The following is a 20033-nucleotide window of genomic DNA, read 5'->3' as shown; positions in this document are numbered from 1 at the left end:
TTCAGAGAGGTTTATTTCCCCAGCCGCATGGCCGGGGCTCTGCCGAGGAACTCCCACAATCATGGGACCAAGGGTCCTTCTCCACGCAGGGAAACACAAAACAACCAATGGGGAACAAGGCTGACCAGGGGCTAGGAAACCCCGTCTCTGTCCCCTCAGGGCCCCTCTCCCAGGGCTACACGGTGGGGGAGGAGACCCCGACAGGTGGTGTGGCCGGAGCACTTGCTGGTGAAGGCTGAGGCAAAAGTCATTGTGTACCTCAACCTTCTCCATATCCTGGGTAACCAGGTCTCCTGTTCTCTTCCAGAGAGGGCCCACATTTTCTCTACTGTTCCTTTTATCACCAATGTACCTATAGAAGCTTTATTTGTTGCCCTTCATATCCCTGGACAGATTTCATTCTATTAGGGCTTTAGCTTTCCTAACCTGATCCCTGGCTGCACAGACAATCCTTCTGTATTTCTCCCAGGCTGCCTGTTCTTGCTTCCACCCTCTAGGAGTTTTTCCAGGAGCTCCTTATTCATCCACACAGGCCTCCTGGCATTTTTGTCTGACTTCTTCTTTTCTGGGATGCATTACTCCTGAGCCCTGAGGAGGTGATCCTTGAATATTAACCAGCTTTCTTGGACCCCTCTTCCCTCCATGTCTTTATCCCATGGTAGTCTACCAAGCAGATCCTTGAAGAGACCAAAGTCTGTTCTCCTGAAGTCCAAGGTAGAGACCTTGCTGTATGCCCTCCTTGGTGACCTAAAGATCTTGAACTCCACCATTTCACGGTCACTGCAGCCAAGACTGCCCTTGAGCTTCACATTACCCATGAGCATAGTTTCCAGGAGAATCTGCTCCATGATCATGCCAGGCAATGAAGTAAGACTGACTGGCCTATAGTTCCCCATGTCTTTTTGTCTCTTTGTTGGGGAGAACAAGGTCCATGATAGTGCCTCTCCTCATTTGCTGCTTGTCATGGTTTAACCCAAGCAAGTCACCAAGCACTATGCAGCCACTTGCTCACTCCCCCACCAGCAGCATCAGGGAAAGAATTGGAAGGGTAAAACATAGAAACTCCTGGGTTGAGATAAAGACAGTTTAATAGGAAAAGCAAAAGTCGCATACACAAGCAAAGGAAAAAAAGGAATCAATACACTGCTTTCCATGGGCAGGAAAGTGTTCAGCCATCTCCAGAAGAGCAGGGCCCCATCACGCATAACAGTGCAACCCCAGCCCCCTTGCCAGCATGGCAGTATGAAAAACAGAAAAGGCCTTGGCCCTGTGTAAGCCCTACTCACCAATAACAAAAACATCACTATATTGTCAACCCTGTGTTCAGCACAAATCCAAAACACAGGCCAATACCAGCCACAGTGAAAAAAATTAACTCTACCCCAACCAAAACCAGCACACTCCTCTATCACTTGGACAAGGAAGTCATCATCATTAGAGAGGCTCTCGACGTCATGGAAATTGAGACTAATGATGATGAAGTCGAGTGCCTATGTGTAAGAATCAGGGGGAAGGCCAACAAGGCTGACATGCTGGTGGGAATCTGTTATCAACCACCCAACCAGGATGAAGAGGTAGATCACTTATTCTAAAAGCAGCTGGAGGATGCTTCAAGATCACCAGCCCTTGTTCTTGTAGGTGACTTTAACCTGCCAGACATCTCCTGAGAACTCAACACAACAGAGAAGAGGCAGTCTAGGAGGTTCTTAGAGTGTATGGAAGTCAAGTTCTTGTCACAGCTGGTGAGCAAGCCTACCAGGGGAAGGACTACGCTAGACCTGCTGTTTGCAAACAGAGTTGGGCTGGTGGGAGATGTGGTGGTTGGAGGACATCCGTGGCATAGTGATCGTGAAATTATAGCGTTCTTGATATTTGGTGAAATGAGGAGGGGCATCAATAAAACTTCTACACTGGACTTCCGGAGGGCAGACTTTGGCCTATTCAAGAGACTTATTCAGAGAGTTCCTTGGGAAGCAGCCCTTAAAAACAAGGGAGTCCAGGAAAGGTTGAACGTGCTTCAAAACAGAGATCTTGAGGGCACAGGAGCAGGCTGTCCCTGTGTGCCAAAAGATGAGTCGACGAGGAAAACAACCGGCCTGGATGGACAAGGAGCTTTTGAAGGAACTAAGGAAAAAAAAGAGGGTGCATCACCTTTGGAAGGAGGGTCAGGTATCTCAGGAAATGCTTAAGGGGGTTGCTAGGTCATGTAGGAAAAAAATTAGAGGGGCAAAAGCTCAGTTAGAACACAATCTGTCCACTTCTGTAAAGGACAATAAAAAATATTTTTATAAATACATTAATGGCAAAAGGAAGGGCAAGGACAACCTCCATTCTCGATTAGATGCGGGAGGAAATTTAGTAACTAAAGATGAAGAAAAGACAGAGGTACTTAACACCTTCTTTGCCTCAGTTTTCAACAGAAAGACAGATTGTCCTCAGGACAACTGTCGTCCTGGGCTGGTAGATAGTGTCAGGGAGCAGAATAGCTCCCCTGTTATCCAGGAGGAAGCAGTCAGAGACCTGCTGAGCCACTTAGATGCTCACAAATCTATGGGACCAGATGGGATCCATCCTAGGGTGATGAGGGAGCTGGCAGATGAGCTTGCAAAGCCACTCTCCATCATTTACCATCAGTCCTGGCTCACTAGAGGGTTCCAGATGACTGGAAGCTGGCCAATGTGATGCCCATCCACAGGAAGGGCCGGAAGGAGGATCCGGGTAACTACAGGCCTGTCAGCCTGACCTCGGTGCCCAGCAAGATTATGGAACAAATCATCTTGAGTGGCATCACACAGCACCTACAGGATGGCTGAGGGATAAGACCCAGCCAACACGGGTTTATGAGGGGCAGGTCATGTTCGGCCAATCTGATCTCCTTTAATGACCAGGTGACCCACCTGGTGGATGCAGGAAGGGCTGTGGATGTTGTCTACCTGTACTTCAGCAAGGCCTTTGACACTGTCTCCCACAGCATACTCCTGGAAAAGCTGGCAGCCCATGGCTTGGACAGGAGCACTCTTTTCTGGGTTAAGAACTGGCTGGATGGCTGGGCCCAGAGAGTGGTGGTGAACAGTGCTGCATCCAATTGGTGGCCAGTCACTACTGGTGTCCCTCAGGGATGTGTGCTGGGGCCAGTTTTGTTTAATATCTTCATTGATGATCTGGATGAGGGGGTTGAGTCCACCATCATCAAATTTGCAGATGACACTAAGCTGGGAGCGTGTGTCAATCTCTTGGAGGGTAGGAGGGCTCTGCAAAGGGACCTGGACAGGCTGGATAGGTGGGCCAAGTCCAACAACATGAGATTTAGCAAGTCCAAGTGTCGAGTCCTGCACTTTGGTCACAACAATCCTCTGCAGCACTACAGGCTGGGGACAGTGTGGCTGGACAGTGGCCAGGCAGAAAGGGACCTGGGGACACTGATGGGCAGCAGGCTGGACATGAGCCAGCAGCGTGCCCAGGTGGCCAAGAAGGCCAATAGCATCCTGGCCTGCATCAGGAATAGTGTAGCCAGCAGGACCAGGGAAATGATTGTTCTCCTGTACTCAGCACCGGTGAGGCCGCACCTCGAGTGCTGTGTCCAGTTCTGGGCCCCTCAATTTTAGGAAGGACGTTGAGATGCTCGAACGTGCCCAGAGGAGGGCAACAAGGCTGGTGCAGGGCTTGGAACACAAGTCCTATGAGGACCGGCTGAGGGAGCTGGGGTTGTTCAGCCTGGAAAAAAGGAGGCTCAGGGGAGACCTTATCACTCTCTACAACTCCCTGAAAGGTGGGTATAGGCAGGTGGGGGTCAGTCTCTTCTCCCAGGCAACCACTGACAGAACAAGAGGACACAGTCTTAAGCTTCCCCAGAGGAAGTTTAGCTTAAATGTCAGAAAAATATTCTTCACTGAAAGAGTGATTGGGCACTGGAATGGTCTGCCCATGGAGGTGGTGGAGTCACCATCCCTGGATGTGTTTTAAAAAAGACTGGATGTGGCACTCAGTGCCATGGTTTAGTTGATGAGGAGGTGTTCGGTTAGGTTATAGGTTGATCTTTTTGATCTCAGAGGTCTTTTCCAACCTAGTTCTTTCTGTGATTCCATGATTATTAATGCATTTCAGGAATATCCTGGATTTCCTGTGCCCTGCTGTGTTGTCCCTTCAACAGATATCAGGATGGTTGAAGTCCCCCATGAGGACCAGGGCTTGTGAATGTGAGGCTGCTCCTATCTGTCTATCAAGAGCCTCATCCTCTTGGTCTTCCTTGTCAGACAGCCTGTAGTAGACCCCCACTGTAATGTCACCCGCCCTTGCCTTCACTTTAATCCTGACACAAGCTCTCAATCAGTTCCTCATCCATCCCCAGGTAGAGCTTTATGCTCTCCAACTGGTCATTGAAAAGAGGGCAAGACCCCTTCCTCATCTCCCCTGCCTGTCATAGAATCATAAAATCATGCAATCATGGAATCATTTAGGTTGGAAGAAATCTCTAAGATCATCGAGTACAAGCACTAACCCAACATTACCAAGTCCTCCACCAAACCATGTCCCTAAGTGCCACATATACACATCTTTTAAATACTTCCAGGATTGGTAACTCAACCAATCTCCCTGGGCAGCCTTTTCCAATGCCTGACCACCCTTTTGGTGAAGAAATTTTTCCAAATTGCCAATCTAAACCTCCCCTTGTGCAACTTGAGGCCAGTTCCTCTTATCCTATTGCTTTTTACCTGGGAGAATAGACCGACCCCCACCATGCTACAACCTCCTTTTCAGTAATTTTAGACAGTAATAAGATCTTCCCTGAGTCTCCTTTTCTCCAGGCTAAACAACCCTAGTTCCCTCAGCTGCTCCTCATAGGACTCGTGCTCTAGTCCTTTCATAAACTATGTTGCCCTTCTTTGGACATGCTGCAGCACCTCAATATCTTTCTTGTAGTGAGGGGCCCAAAACTGAATACAGTATACGAGGTGCAGCTTCACCAGTGCTAAGCACAGGGGGACGATCACTACCCTAGTCCTGCTGGTCACGAAATTTCTGATACAGGCCAGGATGCCATTGACTTTCTTGAACATCTGGGCACAGTGATGGCTCATGTTCAGCCAACTGTCAATCAGCACTCCCAGGTCCTTTTATGCTGGGCTGCTTTTCAGCCACTCTTCCCCAAGCCTGTAGTATTGCATAGAGTTCACAGAATCACAGAATTCACTAGGCTGGAAAAAACCTTTGAGATCATCGAGTCCAACCTATGACCTAACACCACTTTGTCAACTAGACCATGGCACTAAGTGCCACATACAGTCATTTCTTGAACACCTCCAGGGATGGTGACTCCACCTCCCTGTGCAGCCCATTCCAATGCCCAATCACTCTTTCTGTAAAGAACTTCTTCCTTATGTCCAGCCTAAACCTCCTCTGGTGCAGCTTAAGACTGTGTCCTCTTGTTCTGTCAGTGGTTGCCTGGGAGAAGAGACTGACCCCCACCTGCCTACACCCACCTTTCAGGGAGTTGTAGAGAGTGATAAGGTCTCCCCTGAGCCTCCTTTTTTCCAGGCTGAACAACCCCAGCTCCCTCAGCCGGTCCTCATGGGACTTGTGTTCCAAGCCCTGCACCAGCCTTGTTGCCCTCCTCTGGGCACGTTCGAGCATCTCAACGTCCTTCCTAAAATTGAGGGGCCCAGAACTGGACACAGCACTCGAGGTGCAGCCTCACCGGTGCTGAGTACAGGAGAACAATCATTTCCCTGGTCCTGCTGGCCATACTATTCCTGATGCAGGCCAGGATGCCATTGGCCTTCTTGGCCACCTGGGCACACTGCTGGCTCATGTCCAGCCTGCTGTCCATCAGTGTCCCCAGGTCCCTTTCTGCCTGGCCACTGTCCAGCCACACTGTCCCCAGCCTGTAGTGCTGCAGAGGATTGTTGTGACCAAAGTGCAGGACTCGTCACTTGGTCTTGTTAAACCTCATTGTTGGATTCTGCCCATCGATCCAGCCTGTCCAGATCCCTTTGCAGAGCCCTCCTATCCTCCAGCCCATCATCTTGGTATCATCTGCAAACTTGCTGAGGGTACACTTGATCCCCTCGCCCAGATCGTTGATAAAGATATTGAAAGGAACTGGCCCCAATACTGAGCCTTGGAGAACACCGCTTGTGACTGGCCACCAACTGGATTTAACTCTATTCACCACCATTCTTTGGGCCCAGCCATCCAGCCAGTTTTTTACCCACTGAAGCGTACACCTGTCCAAGACATGAACAGTCAGTTTCTCCAGGAGAAATGGTGTCAAAGGCTTTATTAAAGTCCAGGTAGACAACATCCACAGCCTTTCCCTCATCCACTAAGTGGGTCACTTTCTTGTAAAAGGAGATCAGGTTGGTCAAGCAGGACCTGCTTTTCATAAACCCATGCTGACTGGGCCTGGTCCCCTAGTTGTCCTGTTCGTGCTGCATGATGGCAGAAAAGGATCTGGGGGTATTGGTCGACAGCTGTCTGAACATGAGCCAGCAGTTTTACTCGGTGTCCAAGAAGGCCAATGGCATCCTGGATTGTATCAGAAATAGTATGGCCAGCAGGACTAGGGAAGTGATTGTCTCCCAGTACTCAGCACTGGTAAGGCCACACCTCAAATACTGTGTTCAGTTTTGGGCCCCTGTAAGGAGTTAGAATGCAGTTGCCTGTCTCAAACACTGTTAAGGCCACAGAAAGAACTTGTCATAAGATAAGGCACGCTAGCCACCGCAATGGTAACTTGAGATAAGCACAGAAGGGAGGAATTTGCAATGACTATCTTCTGCTTGATCTCTCTTTCTCTCCCCCCCCCCCCCCCCCCCCCCTTTTCTATTTCTTTCTATGTCTCTACCTCACATTTTTTGTTAAATAAAATCCATATTGTTGACTTTGGCATATGGTCTCGTTTACACCTTAATTTGGGCAGAGGTAACTCTCACTAATTAGATGGTAACAACCCCTTATTACAAGCAAGATGTTGAGGTGCTGGAGTGTGTTCAAGAAGGGCAACGAAGCCAATGAAAGTACTAGAGAACAAATCTTATGAGGAGCAGCTGAGTGAACTGGGGTTCTTTAGTCTGGAGAAAAGGAGGCTCAGGGGAGACCTTATTGCTCTCTACAACTACCTGAAAGGACTTTATCGCTAATAGGGTGTTGGTCTCTTCTCGCAGGTAACAAGCAATAGGACTAGAGGAAATGGCCTCAAGTTGTACCAGGGAAGGTTTAGATTAGATATAAGGAAAAAATTATTCACTGAAAGGGTGGCTAGGCATTGGAACAGGCTGTCTATGGAAGTAGTGGAATCACCATAATTGGAAGTGTTAAAAAAACATGTGAATGTGGTACTTGGAGTTATGGTTTAGTGTTGAACACAGTTGTGATAGGTTAGTAGTTGGACTCAATGTTCTTAGAGGTCTTTTCCAACCCTAACAATTCTATGATTCTATGACACTCAGGATGATCTGTTCAATGACCTTCCCCAGCACCAAGGTCTGACTGACAGACCTGTAATTCCATGGATTCTCCTTCCAGCCCTTCTTGTAGATGGATGTCACATTTGTTAACTTCCAGTCAACTAGGACCTCGCTGGTTATCCAGGACCGCCAATAGATAATTGAAAGTGGCTTGTTGAGCACTTACATCATCTCCCTCAGTCCCTTTGGGTAGATCCCATCCAGCCCCATAGACTTGTGTGTGTCTAAGCAATGTAGGAGGTCACTGACCATTTCCTCCTGGATTATGGGGGCTTCATTCTTCTACTCACCCCTGTCTTCCAGCTCAGGGGGCTGGGTACCCAAAGAGTAAGTGGTCTTATTCTTAAAGACTGAGGCAAAGAAGACATTAAGTACCTGAGACTTTTCCTTATTCTTTGTCACTATGTTTCCCCCTGCATCCCGTAAAGGACGGAGATTCTCCTTAGCCCTCCTTTAGTTGTTAATGTATTTATAGATGCATTTTTATTGTCTTTCAGTGGCTAAATTAAGTTCTATTCAGGCTTTGGCCCTTCTAACATTCTCCCCAAGTAACCTCATGACATCATTGTAGTCCTTCTGAGTTACCTGTTCCTTCTTCCAAAGTTCATGAACACTCCTTTTTTATTCCGAGTTCCAGCCAAAGCTCTGTTCAGCCAGGCCGGTCTTTCCAGATGTCTTGTCTTACGGCACATGTGTACAGCCTGCTCCCTCACATTTAACATTTGCTTCTTGAAGAATGCCCAGTCTTCCTGGACTCCTTTTCCCTTCAGGACTGCCCCCAAGGGCCTCTGTCAACCAGTGTCCTAAACAGGCCAAAGTCTGCCCTCTGGAATTCCAAGGTAGCAGTTCTACTGAGCCCCCTCCTTTTTTCTCCAAGAAGAGAAAAATTCGTTATCACTATGCCCAAGATGGCCTCCAACCATCACATCACCCAGCAGTGCTCTGTTCACAAACAACAGTTCCTCCCTAAATAGCCTGTATCCTTCAATTTCAATCCTCCAGACATAAGAACCATTCCACAACATCTCTGTGATGCCAATAAGATCAGAGCCCTTCAGGTGTGTGAATGCCTCTAATTCCTCTTGTTTAATCCACATGCTACGTGCATTTGCATAGAGGCATTAAGTTGGGACCCTGATGATGCCGACTTTATGTCTGGAGTGGCTGGAATTCCTTTGTGCTGCCCTTCAGGTGCTCAGAATTGATTATAACACTTGGACACTACTGAAAGACTGATTTAGTTGAAAACAGCACATATAATTTATTCTGCTTCTCTACTCTGAGTTAAACTCAGCATCATGTAGTACCAGCTGATGCCACCTTCCCTGAAGAGAGTACATAATTGGACTGTTTGTGGGAAGAAATCATGGTAGAGGGCAAGGAAAGAACCAAGGCGTTTCTATCCTCTGCAAGTTCTGTCATGTCAGATTCTAAAGCTAGAACACATAAAGGCAAGGCATATGAAAACAGCCTCTTTTCCTTCTTTGTTGGTATTAGTCACAGTCCCCCTCCATCCAGTCTGACTCTCAAACTGACATCTCTGAATCTTGAAAACTTCCAAGGATGGTGATGCCATAACTTCTTTGGGCAACTTGTTCTAGTGCTTAATTATCCATGTAAAGATTTTTTTCTCCTCATATCCATTCAGAAATTCCACTGTTTCCACTGATGACCATTGTCTCTCATTCTCCCACCATGCATCTCAGTAAAGAGCCTAGCTCTATCTTCTCTATAGGCTTCTTTTAGGTGTTGGAAGGCTGTAACTATGTCCCCCTTAGGCCTTCTTAAGCATAAATAGGCCCAATTCCCTCAACCTCTCCTTATAGGGCCTATATTCAAGCACCCTGAACCATCTTAGTGACCCTCTGCTGTACTTGCTCAAGTTTATCAACATTTTTCTTGTACTGAAGGGGCCAAAACTGGATGCAGCATTCCAGATGTGGTCCAATGAGTACTGAGCAAAGGGGAATAATCACTTAGAATCATAGAATCATAAAATGGAAGGTTGAAAGTTAAGGGACCCTCAAAGATCATCTAGTCCAAGCCTCCTGCCATGGGCAGAGACACCTTCCACTAGACCAGGTTGCTCAAAGCCCCATCCAACCTGACCTTGAACATTTCCAAGGATAGGACATCCATACCTTCTCTGGGCAGTCTGTTCCAGTGTCTCACCACCCTCATCATGAAGAATTTCTTGCTTATATCCAATCAGAATCTACCCTCTTTCAGTTTAAAACTGGTCCATCTTGTCCTGTCACTACAGGCCCTGGTAAAAAGTCTATCTCCATCTTTCTTATAAACTCCCTTCATAGGAGGCCACAATAATGTCTCCCTGGAACTGTCTCTTGCCAAGCTGAACAACTTCAACTCTTTCAGCCTTTCTTTAGAGGAGAGGTGTTGAGCCCTCTGATCATTTTCATTGCCCTTCTCTGGATCTACTCTAACAGGTCCATGTCTTTCTTGTACTGGGGTCCCCAGATCTGGATGCAGTACTCCAGGTGGGGTGTCATGAGACCAGAGTAGACCGGCAGAATCACCTCCCTCGACCTGCTGGTCACACTTCTTTTCATGCAGCCCAGGATACGATTTGCTTTCTGTTCTGCAAGTGCACATTGCCAACTCATGCAATTTTTCATCCACCAGTATCCCTAACTCCTTCTCTACAGGGCTGCTCTCAATACGTTCATCACTCAGCCTGTACTAATACTGGGGATTGCCCCAAATGAGATGCAGGACCCTGCACTTGGCCTTGTTGAACTTCATAAGATTTGCAGGGGCCCGCTGCTAAAGCCTTTCAAGGTCCCTCTGGATGGCATCCCTCCCCTCTAGTGAATGAACTGCACCACATGGCTTGTTGTCTGCAAACTTGCTGATGGCGCACTCAATCCCACTGTCTGTGTCATTGATGAAGATATGGTACTGATAGTTAGATAGCATTTGTCCTAGTACAGACCACTGAGGGACATTACTTGTCACTGGTTTCCACTTGAACATTGTTCCATTGACTTCCTTCTGTTTACTGGTTGTGCTTTTGTTGATATATCCCAGTATCCTGTTAGGCTTTATCACTGCCAGAGCACACTGCTGATTCATGTTCAACTTGCTTTCCACCAGCACCTCCAGGTTCTTTTCAGGAGAGCTGCTACCCAACTTGTAACATCTCATGACTTTGCTGTTATTCTGGTTGAATTTCATGAGATTCTTGTCAGCCCATGCTTCTAGCTGGTATAAGTCTGTCTGAATGGCAGCCCCATCCCCAAGTGTGTAATCTGCATTCCCCCAGTTTGGTGTCATCCACAAGCTTGATGAGATGGATTTTGTGTCCTCCTTCAGATCACTGATAAAGACATTCAACAGCACAGGTCCCAAGATAGACCCCTGCAATAATCCTCATCACTGGCCTCTGTGTAGAGGCCATTAACTTCTACCCTTTGAGCCTGACAATGCACCTGAGTTTTTATTACCTCATCCCGCAGCCGTATTGAGGAGGAGAGATATCCAGCAGGCAGGAATTGTGCAGTAAGATTGATTTATTTAATTATTTTACAAACTCTTTTATATACTTTTCCTTCATAGACTAATTGGACAAAGGATCAGCCACCCCCTGGGTGGATTGGCTAGAAATCCTAAACATCTATTGTCAAAATATTTTCCTACTGTACTATAAACAAAGCTTGGCAAGGTCACAGGTGTTCATGGTTTATAAACTCTGTGAATATCTTCTGTGAGAGAGAAAAGTATCCCACGGACTTAGAAAGTAGCAAGAAAAATTCTTGCTAGCAGCATTTTTGTATCCACAAGTCTTCACCCATCAGGTAGCCCACCCATCCAGACCATAATGCCCCAAATTGGATACAAGGATGCTGTGCAAGATGGTGCTGAAAGCCTTGCTTAAGTCAAGGTTGATGACATCCACTGTTCTTTCCTCATCCATGAATCTAGTAATTTCATTAAAGAAAACAATCAGATTGGTCAAGCATGATTTTTTTTCCCTTGGGGATTGGGAATCATGGATTTACCTTTGCCTTTATGTGTCCATAATGGCCTCCTGGACTTGCTTCATGACTTGCCCAGGAATCACCACAGTGAGGCTGACTGGCTTCTAGTACCCTAGATAGTCCTTTTTGCCCTTTTTGAAGATTTAATACAACATTTCTCCAGTCATTGGGTACCTTCCCTAATTTCTGTAACCTTTCAGGGATGATAGTGTGGGCTCACAAGGACATCAGCAAACTCTTGTGGCACACTTGAATGCAACTCATCTGGTTCCACGGGTTGAGATCCCTTACTCAATTCTCCTCTGCTATTGGCAGTTTGCCTCCTCCTTGAACCCTGTCTCTAGGCGCAAAATGCTCTGGAGAACCTTATTGATGAAAACTGAGGCACTGAGTACCTCAATCTTATCTGCATGCACTGCCACTAAAGTGTACACCGCATGCAGCAGTGGGCTCACATTTACCTTATTTATTTTTTATTGATAAATGATGCCAAACTGATTTTTGCTTTTATATATTCTTCAGATATATTTTTAGCTCTGTAGCCTATTATTGTACAACTATATAGATTCTTAGCTGGTATTTTCCAATCCTGTTAGACAGAAAGACAAAACACATTCCTAAGACCCTATCCTAATCTTGCTTCTTCTGAGAACCAAGGTCGAACCACCCTCCCAAGATATTTTCTCATTAAAAAAGTAGAGCTAGTAGCAAAAGAGGGGCTTCAGAAGAGGGTCGAACCAAGAAGGGGAATTACCTCATCATCCGTGCTTCTAATTGGGGATTCTTGTCAATTATGCTAATTTGCTAAACTTAGCAACAAATCACAGAATCATTTCGGTTGGAAAAAGCCTCTAAGATCATCGAGTCCAACCTATGACCGATCACCACCTTGTCAACTAGACCATGGCACTAAGTGCCACATCCAGTCTTTTCTTGAACACCTCCAGGGACGGTGACTCCACCTCCCTGGGCAGTCCATTCCAATGTTTATCAACCATTTCTGTGAAGAAATTCCTTCTAATGTCCAACCTGAACCTCCCCTGGTGCAGCTTGAGACTATGTCGTCTTGTCCTGTCACTAGTTTCCTGGCAGAAGAGGCCAACCCCCACCTTGCTGCAGCCTCCTTTCAGGTAGAGAGTGATAATGTCTCCCATGAGCCTCCTTTTCTCCAGGCTAAACAACCCCAGCTCCCTCAGCCACTCTTCACAGGACTTGTGCTCTAGACCCTTCGCCAGCTTCGTTGCCCTTCTCTGGACACACTCCAGCACCTCAATGTCTTTCTTGTACTGAGGGACCCAGAACTGAACACAGTACTGCTGGCCACACTATTTTTGATATAAACCAGGATGCCATTGGCCTTCTTGGCCACCTGGGCACACTCTGGCTCATGTTCAGCTGACTGTCAACCAGCACCTCCAGCTCCTTTTCTGCTGCGCTGCTTTCCAATCACTCTTCCCCCAGCCTGTAGCACTGCATGGGGTTGTGACTGCAGTGTAGGACCTGGCACTTGGCCTTGTGGAACCTCATACCATTGGCCTCAGCCTGTCCAGATCCCTCTGGAGAGCCTTCCTACCCTCCAGCAGATCAACACTCCCACCCAACTTAGTGTTGTCCACAAACATATTGAGGATCCACTCGATCCCCTTATCCAGATCATTGCTAAAGATATAGTGAGCCTTTGGGAACACCACTAGTGACCAGTCATCAAACAGATGAGCCACCATTCACCACCATTCTCTGGGCCCACCCATCCAGCCAGTTCTTAACCCAGAAAAGAGTGCACCTGTCCAAGCCATGGGCTGCCAGCTTTTCCCAGAAGAATGCCATGAGAGACAGTATCAAAGGCTCTGTTTAAGTCCAGATAGACTACATTCACAGCCTTTCCCTCATCCACTAGGTGGGTCACCTGGTCATAAAAGGAGATCAGGTTGGTGTCTCGGTTTTGAAAGACAGGTGTCTGCTAAGGAAGGCAGAAGCCCCCCTTGAAGTGGCAGATATAACCCCTTTCCCTCTGAGTTATTATATTTTGAAATCAAGGGCCTTTAGGCAAAGATGTGGGAAATAGGAATAACAGTTCTTTACTATATATATATATATATATATATATGTATATAACCAGTCCAACAAAACAACAACAACTATGGCAGTAACGGCAAACACAAACCCAGTCCCAGCCTTCTCGGCTGTCAGGCTATTTCCCCTCGGGTGCAGTTCCGCTCGCAGCCGGCAGGGGCGCTGGCGGCTCCCGGTGAGCAGGGCAGGTGCGATGGTTCCCCCGCGGCTGCAGGGGGCGCTCCGGAGCGAGCTCGGGAAACACGCGGCACTGGTGCCCCGGGGATCCCGGGGAAGGATGGAACAAAGGCTTCACAAACCCCTGGGCAGCCGATCCCGGACTCTCGGGAACAGCAGGCTGGAACGGCAGGCTAGAGCAGCAGGCTGGAACGGCAGGCACAAACACAAATCCCGGGTGGCAGACGAGACGTATCCAAAAGGGGAACCCCCCGGAGGTCCACGCAGGCAGGGAGAGCACGGCTACAGCGCAGCGAAAGCTCGAAGCAGCCTCCAGCAGGGCAGGGAAAGCGGCTTTTGGGGTCCCGGCGTTGTTTCCAGCAGAAAGAAAAACGGCCGAAAAAAAAAGAAGCAGCAGCTCCTTTCTCTGCAGCTCCTCTCTCCGGACGCTCAGAGCGAACTGACCCCACACCCAGGTGTAGACAAAGGAGTAGCCAGGCCCGCCCCACCCCCCTTTTTGTCTTTCTTAAGTACAGCTATTTGTCCCCTAGCAACATGCATATGGGAGAAAATTCCTTTAACAGGAAAAAACTAAGACTAAACTAAAACCCCAACAGTTGGTCAGGCAGGACTTGCCTTTCCTAAACCCATGCTGACTGGACCTGATCCCTTGGTTGTCCTCTATGTGCCATGTGATCGTGTTCAAGATGATCTGCTCTATAGTCTTGCTGGGCACCAAGGTCAGCCTGACAGGCCTGTACTTCCCCAGATCTTCCTTCTGGCCCTTCTTGTGGATGGGCATCACATTGGTCAACCTCCAGTCTGGGACCCCCCTGGTTAGCCAGGACTGATGATAAATGATGGAGAGTGGCTTGGTGAGCTCTTCCACCAGCTTCCTCAGTATCCTTGGGTGAATCCCATCTGGTCCCATAGACTTATGAGTATCTAAATGGCTCAGCATGATGCTAATTATTTCCTTCTGGATTGCAGTGGGTCAATAATGTAGCAGTACAATTTCCTGTTGATCTTGATGTCCCTTGCCAGTTTCAGCTCCAGCTGAGCTTTGGCTTTCCACAAACTATCCCTGTATACCCAAGCAATGTTTCTGTATTCCTTCACTGTAGCCTGCCCCCACTTCTACCTCCTGTATATGTCCTTTTTCTCATGAGCTCCCTGTTTAGCCAAGAAGCTCTCCTAATACATGCACTCATTTTTTCTGAGTATTTGGCTGGACTATTCTCATGCTTAAAGGATATTGTCCTTAAAGAGTTGTCATCTCTTGAGCTCATTTGCCCTTCAGAGATATCTCTCATGGGGTTCCACTTACCAGCTTCCTGAAAAAAAAGCAAATTTTCTGCTCTACTGAAGTCCATGGTCTGTACTCTGCTACTTGATTTCCCTGCTCCCTCAAGGATCTTGAACTTCATTATTTCATGGTTGCTGCAACCAAGGCTGCCATCAATTATCACGTCCCCAAAAAGTTCTTCCCGTTTGGTGAGTAGTAGATCCAGCTCTATGTCACCTATGGTTGACTTTTCACAGAATCACAGAATGTGTCAGGTTGGAAGGGATCACAGTGGGTCATCTGGTCCAACCTCCCTGCTCAAGCAGGGTCATCCTAGAGCACATTGCACAGAATTACATCCAGATGGTTCTTGAATATCTCCAGTGAGGGACACTCCACAACCTCTCTGGGCAATTTGTTCCAGTGCCCCATCACCTGCACAGTAAAGAAGTTTTTCCTCATGTTCAGGTGGAACTTCCTGTGCATCAGTTTCTTCCCAATGCCTCTTGTCCTATTGCTTGGCACCACCAAGAAGAGCCTGGCTTCATCTTCTTGGCACCCTCCCTTCACATATTTATAGACATTGATGAGGTCCCTCTCAGTCATCTCTTCTTAAGGCTGAACAGGCCCAACTCCCTCAGCCTTTCCTCATAAGAGATGCTCCAAATCAAAGCAACTTTGTCAGCCTCTGCTGGACCTGCTCCAGGAGCTCCATGTCTCTCTTGTACTGAGGAGCTCAGAACTGGACACAGCACTCCAGTTGAGGCCTCATCAGGGCTGAGCAGAGGGGAAGAATCACCCCCCTGACCTGCTGACAATGCTCTTCTTAATGCACCCCAGGATACCATTGGCCTTCTTGGCCACAAGGGCACACTGCTGGCTCATGGACAGTTTGTTGTCCACCAGGATCCCCAGGTTCTTCTCCGCAGAGCTGCTTTCCAGCAGGTCAGCCCCAGCCTGTACTAGTGCATGGGGTTATTCTTTGCCAGGTGCAGGACCCTGCATTTGCCCTTTGTTGAATTTCAGACAGTTCTTCTCTGCCTGTCTCTGCAACCTGTCAAGCTTCTTCTGAAGGGCTACACAGGCCCTTCAGTTGAGTTTGTGTTTAAACTCATTAGTCCACGGCACCAGCCTCTGTTTTTACAACTTACTTGGTTCATATTGAAATGTAAGAATGTTCATTCAACAGTATTTGTGTTTCAGGTGTCCTCCCTCCCCCTTTAAGGGAATATGGCATTTTTGGGGAAACAATGTACTGGTATGTCCAGTGAAAAATATGTTTTGAGGAGAAAGGCCCTAAGGATGTTAGCACTTGGTTGAATGCTATAGACAAATCCTAGATTGAGTTATTGTCTGCCAGCTAAGCCATGTTAGTGGACTGCATGCACATTCTTAGCTTTCTCAGGTTGTGCTAAAGTACCATTAGCATATGTCACTTTTCATGACGACTTACCCTTTCAGTACATGCAGCCTTGCAGTCAAATAGGCTAAGATCATGTGCATATTCATCTATTGCAATTCAGCTGATAGCTGGTCATATGATCTCACATTTTCTTCTGAGTCCATACAGTTGCTGTTTCCAATATCAAGATCTTTCAAAACTGACATAGAAAGCTAAAACCAACTATAAAGTGTAGGGGAAAAAAAGCCCTAAACACTGATGTATAAGTGGGGGATAGCCTTTAAAAATGTATTTTTGAAGTAGAAAGTTACTTGCTGGTGTCGTGGTTTAACCCCAGCCAGCAATTAAGTACCATGCTGCTGCTCACTCACTCCCCTACTTCCCCCCTCCATTGGGGAGGAGAATTGGAAAGAAAACATAAACCTCATGGGTTGAGATAACAGTTAATAACCGAAACAACATAAAATATAATAAGAATTCTAATAATACTAGTGATAATAATAACAATAACAATAATAATATTTGTAATTTAAAGGAATCATATAATCATAGAATGGCTTGGGTTTGAAGGGACCTTAAAGATTATCTAGGATGCTAAGCATTAGATCTTTGATCTTTTTATTGGGTCTTATCTGAAGTATATTGTTTCAAATCCATGTTCTGTGTCTCAGTCAATTAATTATTTCTTCTTTTTACATCAGCTGGATATATTGTGCAATGAAGAGATTCTTGGCAAGGACCACACACTCAAGTTTGTAGTTGTTACTAGATGGAGATTTAAGGTATGACAACTGCTTTTCATCAAAATTTTCATAATTCTTGTAGATCATTAGCTGACTAAAGAATAAAATTCATAAATCATATGTCACGCAGGCCTATACTGCAGTAACTTCAAAATGGTTAGAATATATATTTTTAAATGTCTAATAAACTATCTTTAAAAAATTGATAGTTTTTTGAATTCAAAAGAGAATAATGGGGAAAAATGTAAAATATGCACTAAGAAAAATGGGAAGTTGATGGCAGATATAATTTTGATAGTAATTAAAAATGTATAAGATAAAGGAGGCTGAAGCTATTGAGAGGGACATTTTTCTCAGCCATGTCAGTCAGATACAACTAATGTTACTCTATGTAGATTGTGAAACTGGTTTCAGTGCAGAAGAGACAAATATTCATTACATTCATATTTTGTAGTTTGCAAGAGAGAGGCTGAATACACTCATTAAAGGAGGCAGATGAATTAACTTTGGTCCCCACTTCAGTTCAAGATACTTGTAGCAATATTTAGTAGACATAAACAAGGTTGGGCAAAGCAGCTGAGTGTGTCTCTGGGTTACTGATCTTAGTTTCTTTAAACAAAACCAAACCAAAATCCCACACAACACTTAGAGTTGAATAGTAAATGATGGGGTATTCATATTGAGCATAAATTATCACTGGTTATTTATGGCCACCCAAATAAAATGGCTGTAAGTATCATGAAATGTCAAGTTGAACATCTAAGACTCAAGTCACATTCAGAGAATCAGGATGTGTTCAGTTTGGGAATGATAACTTTGAAGAGGGGTTAGTGTTCATAATGGACATGCAACACAGCACATGCTAGCAGGATAATACTGTGGTAGAAAGATGTAATACCTTTGGATGCATAAATAGAATGGATGAATGAGAATAGGTAGGCAACTTTTATCTATGAAGAAATAATTAATTTCAGATTGGGAAATAGAAGGTAGGAGATTATGGTCAGTTATGACATTCGTGAATGACCTGGAAAAGAGGTTAAATAGTGAGGTGACACTGGCACCAATAGTTATTCAAGACGGTAAAAATAAATGGTGGTGATGAAATGTTGCAGGAGGTCTTTACAGTACTGGATGACCAGGTGATAAAATGGCACCTAAAGTTCAATATGGATAAATGTAGAGATGCATGCTAAGGAAAACATGTATCTGAACTTTATATATAAAATGGGTGGACTCTGAGTTGACTGCCATCAAATAGAAATCAGATTTTGGGGTTAGACACAACGATTTCGACTCAGTGATGGTCCAAGAAAAACCCAAATGAAATGCTACAAATTATTAGGAAAAGGATAGATGGCTAAACAAGAGTACTGTTGTGCCTCTGTATAAATCCACTATTTTTACCTGTATCATGAAGATTTGTACAATCATGAGTGGCATGGAAAAGGCAGCAATTCTAAACTGTCTTATTTGGTGAGAGAGATGAAGGGTATCAAGGGAAACTCATAGTTATGAGGTTTAGAATGAACAAAAGAAAGTGATGTTGTTGTAAATTCCATTTACCCTGATGGGGGATTGAGTTCTAGGAGACAAAGATCACAACCATTATTCATTAATAACAGCTTTTATAAATCATAGAATCATAGAATACCAGGTTGGAAGGGACCTCAAGGATCATCTGGTCCAAACGTTATGGGCAAAAGCACAATCTAGGCAAGGTAGCCATCTCGGTTTGAGACAAATTAGGAGGAAACGTCCTGAGATGAACGTGTCCTCTAATGGAAGTCAGGTTTCGGCAGCCCCTCCCCCACAGCTTCGAATGGAATTTCTTGGAGGAAAGTGAAAAAAACCCTGCTTATTTAACAAGCAGGGTGCACACAGGCACAAGGAAAAGAAAAATGAATAATGTTAGATAATAAACCTTCTCATTGTGGAGAAGGATAGTGGATTTTTTAGAGTCCTGCTTGGCTTCTCCCAAGGTCCTCTGGAGCCAGGGTGCGGCGCCCCAGGGCCTCCACTCCAGGCCATGGCGTGGGGCTCCTGGCAATGTTCTGGTGTTTCGGACCAGAGCAAAGCTGAACAGTTCCAGAAGAAGAAGAAACCACAGTCCCAGGAAAAACTTCTTGCCTCAGCTAACAAACAAGAAGCTAGCTAAAAAGCAAAGAATTTTTACTCTCCATCTCTCTCCTGAGAAAAAAAAGCTGAGAGCTGGGGAAAAACCGAGGGAGTTTTCTGTGTTTTGAACACAGGCCACTGAAAGAATTCCACTGGCTTCCCCTTCCTTTCCTGGACCTAGCTTAAGGATACAGGACTCATGTCTAGGCATAAAGCAGACGATAGGGAATGCAGTATCATACAGCACCCTGTCCAACTGAATCTTAAGTGTCCAACGTTGGGGAATCCACCACTTCCCTGGGGAGATTATTCCAATGGCTGATTGTTCTCATTGTGAAAATTTTTCCTCTTGTATCCAATTGGAATCTCCCCGAGAGTAACTTGTTCCCATTACCCCTCATATACTTCCTGTGACTCCTTGTAAAAAGGGAGTCTCCATCTTCTTTGTAAGGACCCTTTAAATACTGGTCCCTTTCCACAGAGCTGCTCTCAGGTTGGGTAGATCCCAGCCTGTACTGCACTCCTGGATTATGTTTTCCCAGGTGTAAGATCTTACATTTGTCTTTGCTGAACTTCACAAGGTTCTTGTTAGCCCACTGTTCCAGCCTATCCAGGTCTTCCTGCAGGGTGGTCCTCCCTTCCCAAGTGTCCACTTCCCCACTCAGTTTTATATCATCAACAAATTTCATATTCAAATATTCATTTATTCCTTCACACACACGGTCATAGTTATCCACTTGGAGAAACAGCAGGGCGACCAACCCCAGCAGTATACTGCAAAGCAGAGTGTCA

General features: G+C 45.9%; 1 protein-coding gene across 1 annotated transcript in view; it reads left to right on the top strand.

Moving 5' to 3' along the window:
* LOC116437393 (polycomb group RING finger protein 3-like) overlaps positions 1–20033 on the top strand; it is a 96849-nt gene that overhangs the window by 47336 nt on the left and 29480 nt on the right. The window contains exon 7 of the mRNA XM_032095059.1: positions 17082–17162. Within this exon, the coding sequence (XP_031950950.1) occupies positions 17082–17162 (81 nt within the window). The remainder of the gene's footprint in view (positions 1–17081; positions 17163–20033) is intronic.

The sequence above is a fragment of the Corvus moneduloides genome, chromosome W (genome assembly GCF_009650955.1).
Source record: "Corvus moneduloides isolate bCorMon1 chromosome W, bCorMon1.pri, whole genome shotgun sequence".
Lineage (NCBI taxonomy): Eukaryota > Metazoa > Chordata > Aves > Passeriformes > Corvidae > Corvus > Corvus moneduloides.
The sequence above is the reverse complement of the archived record's forward strand: the minus strand, read 5'-3'. Positions and strand labels throughout refer to the sequence as shown.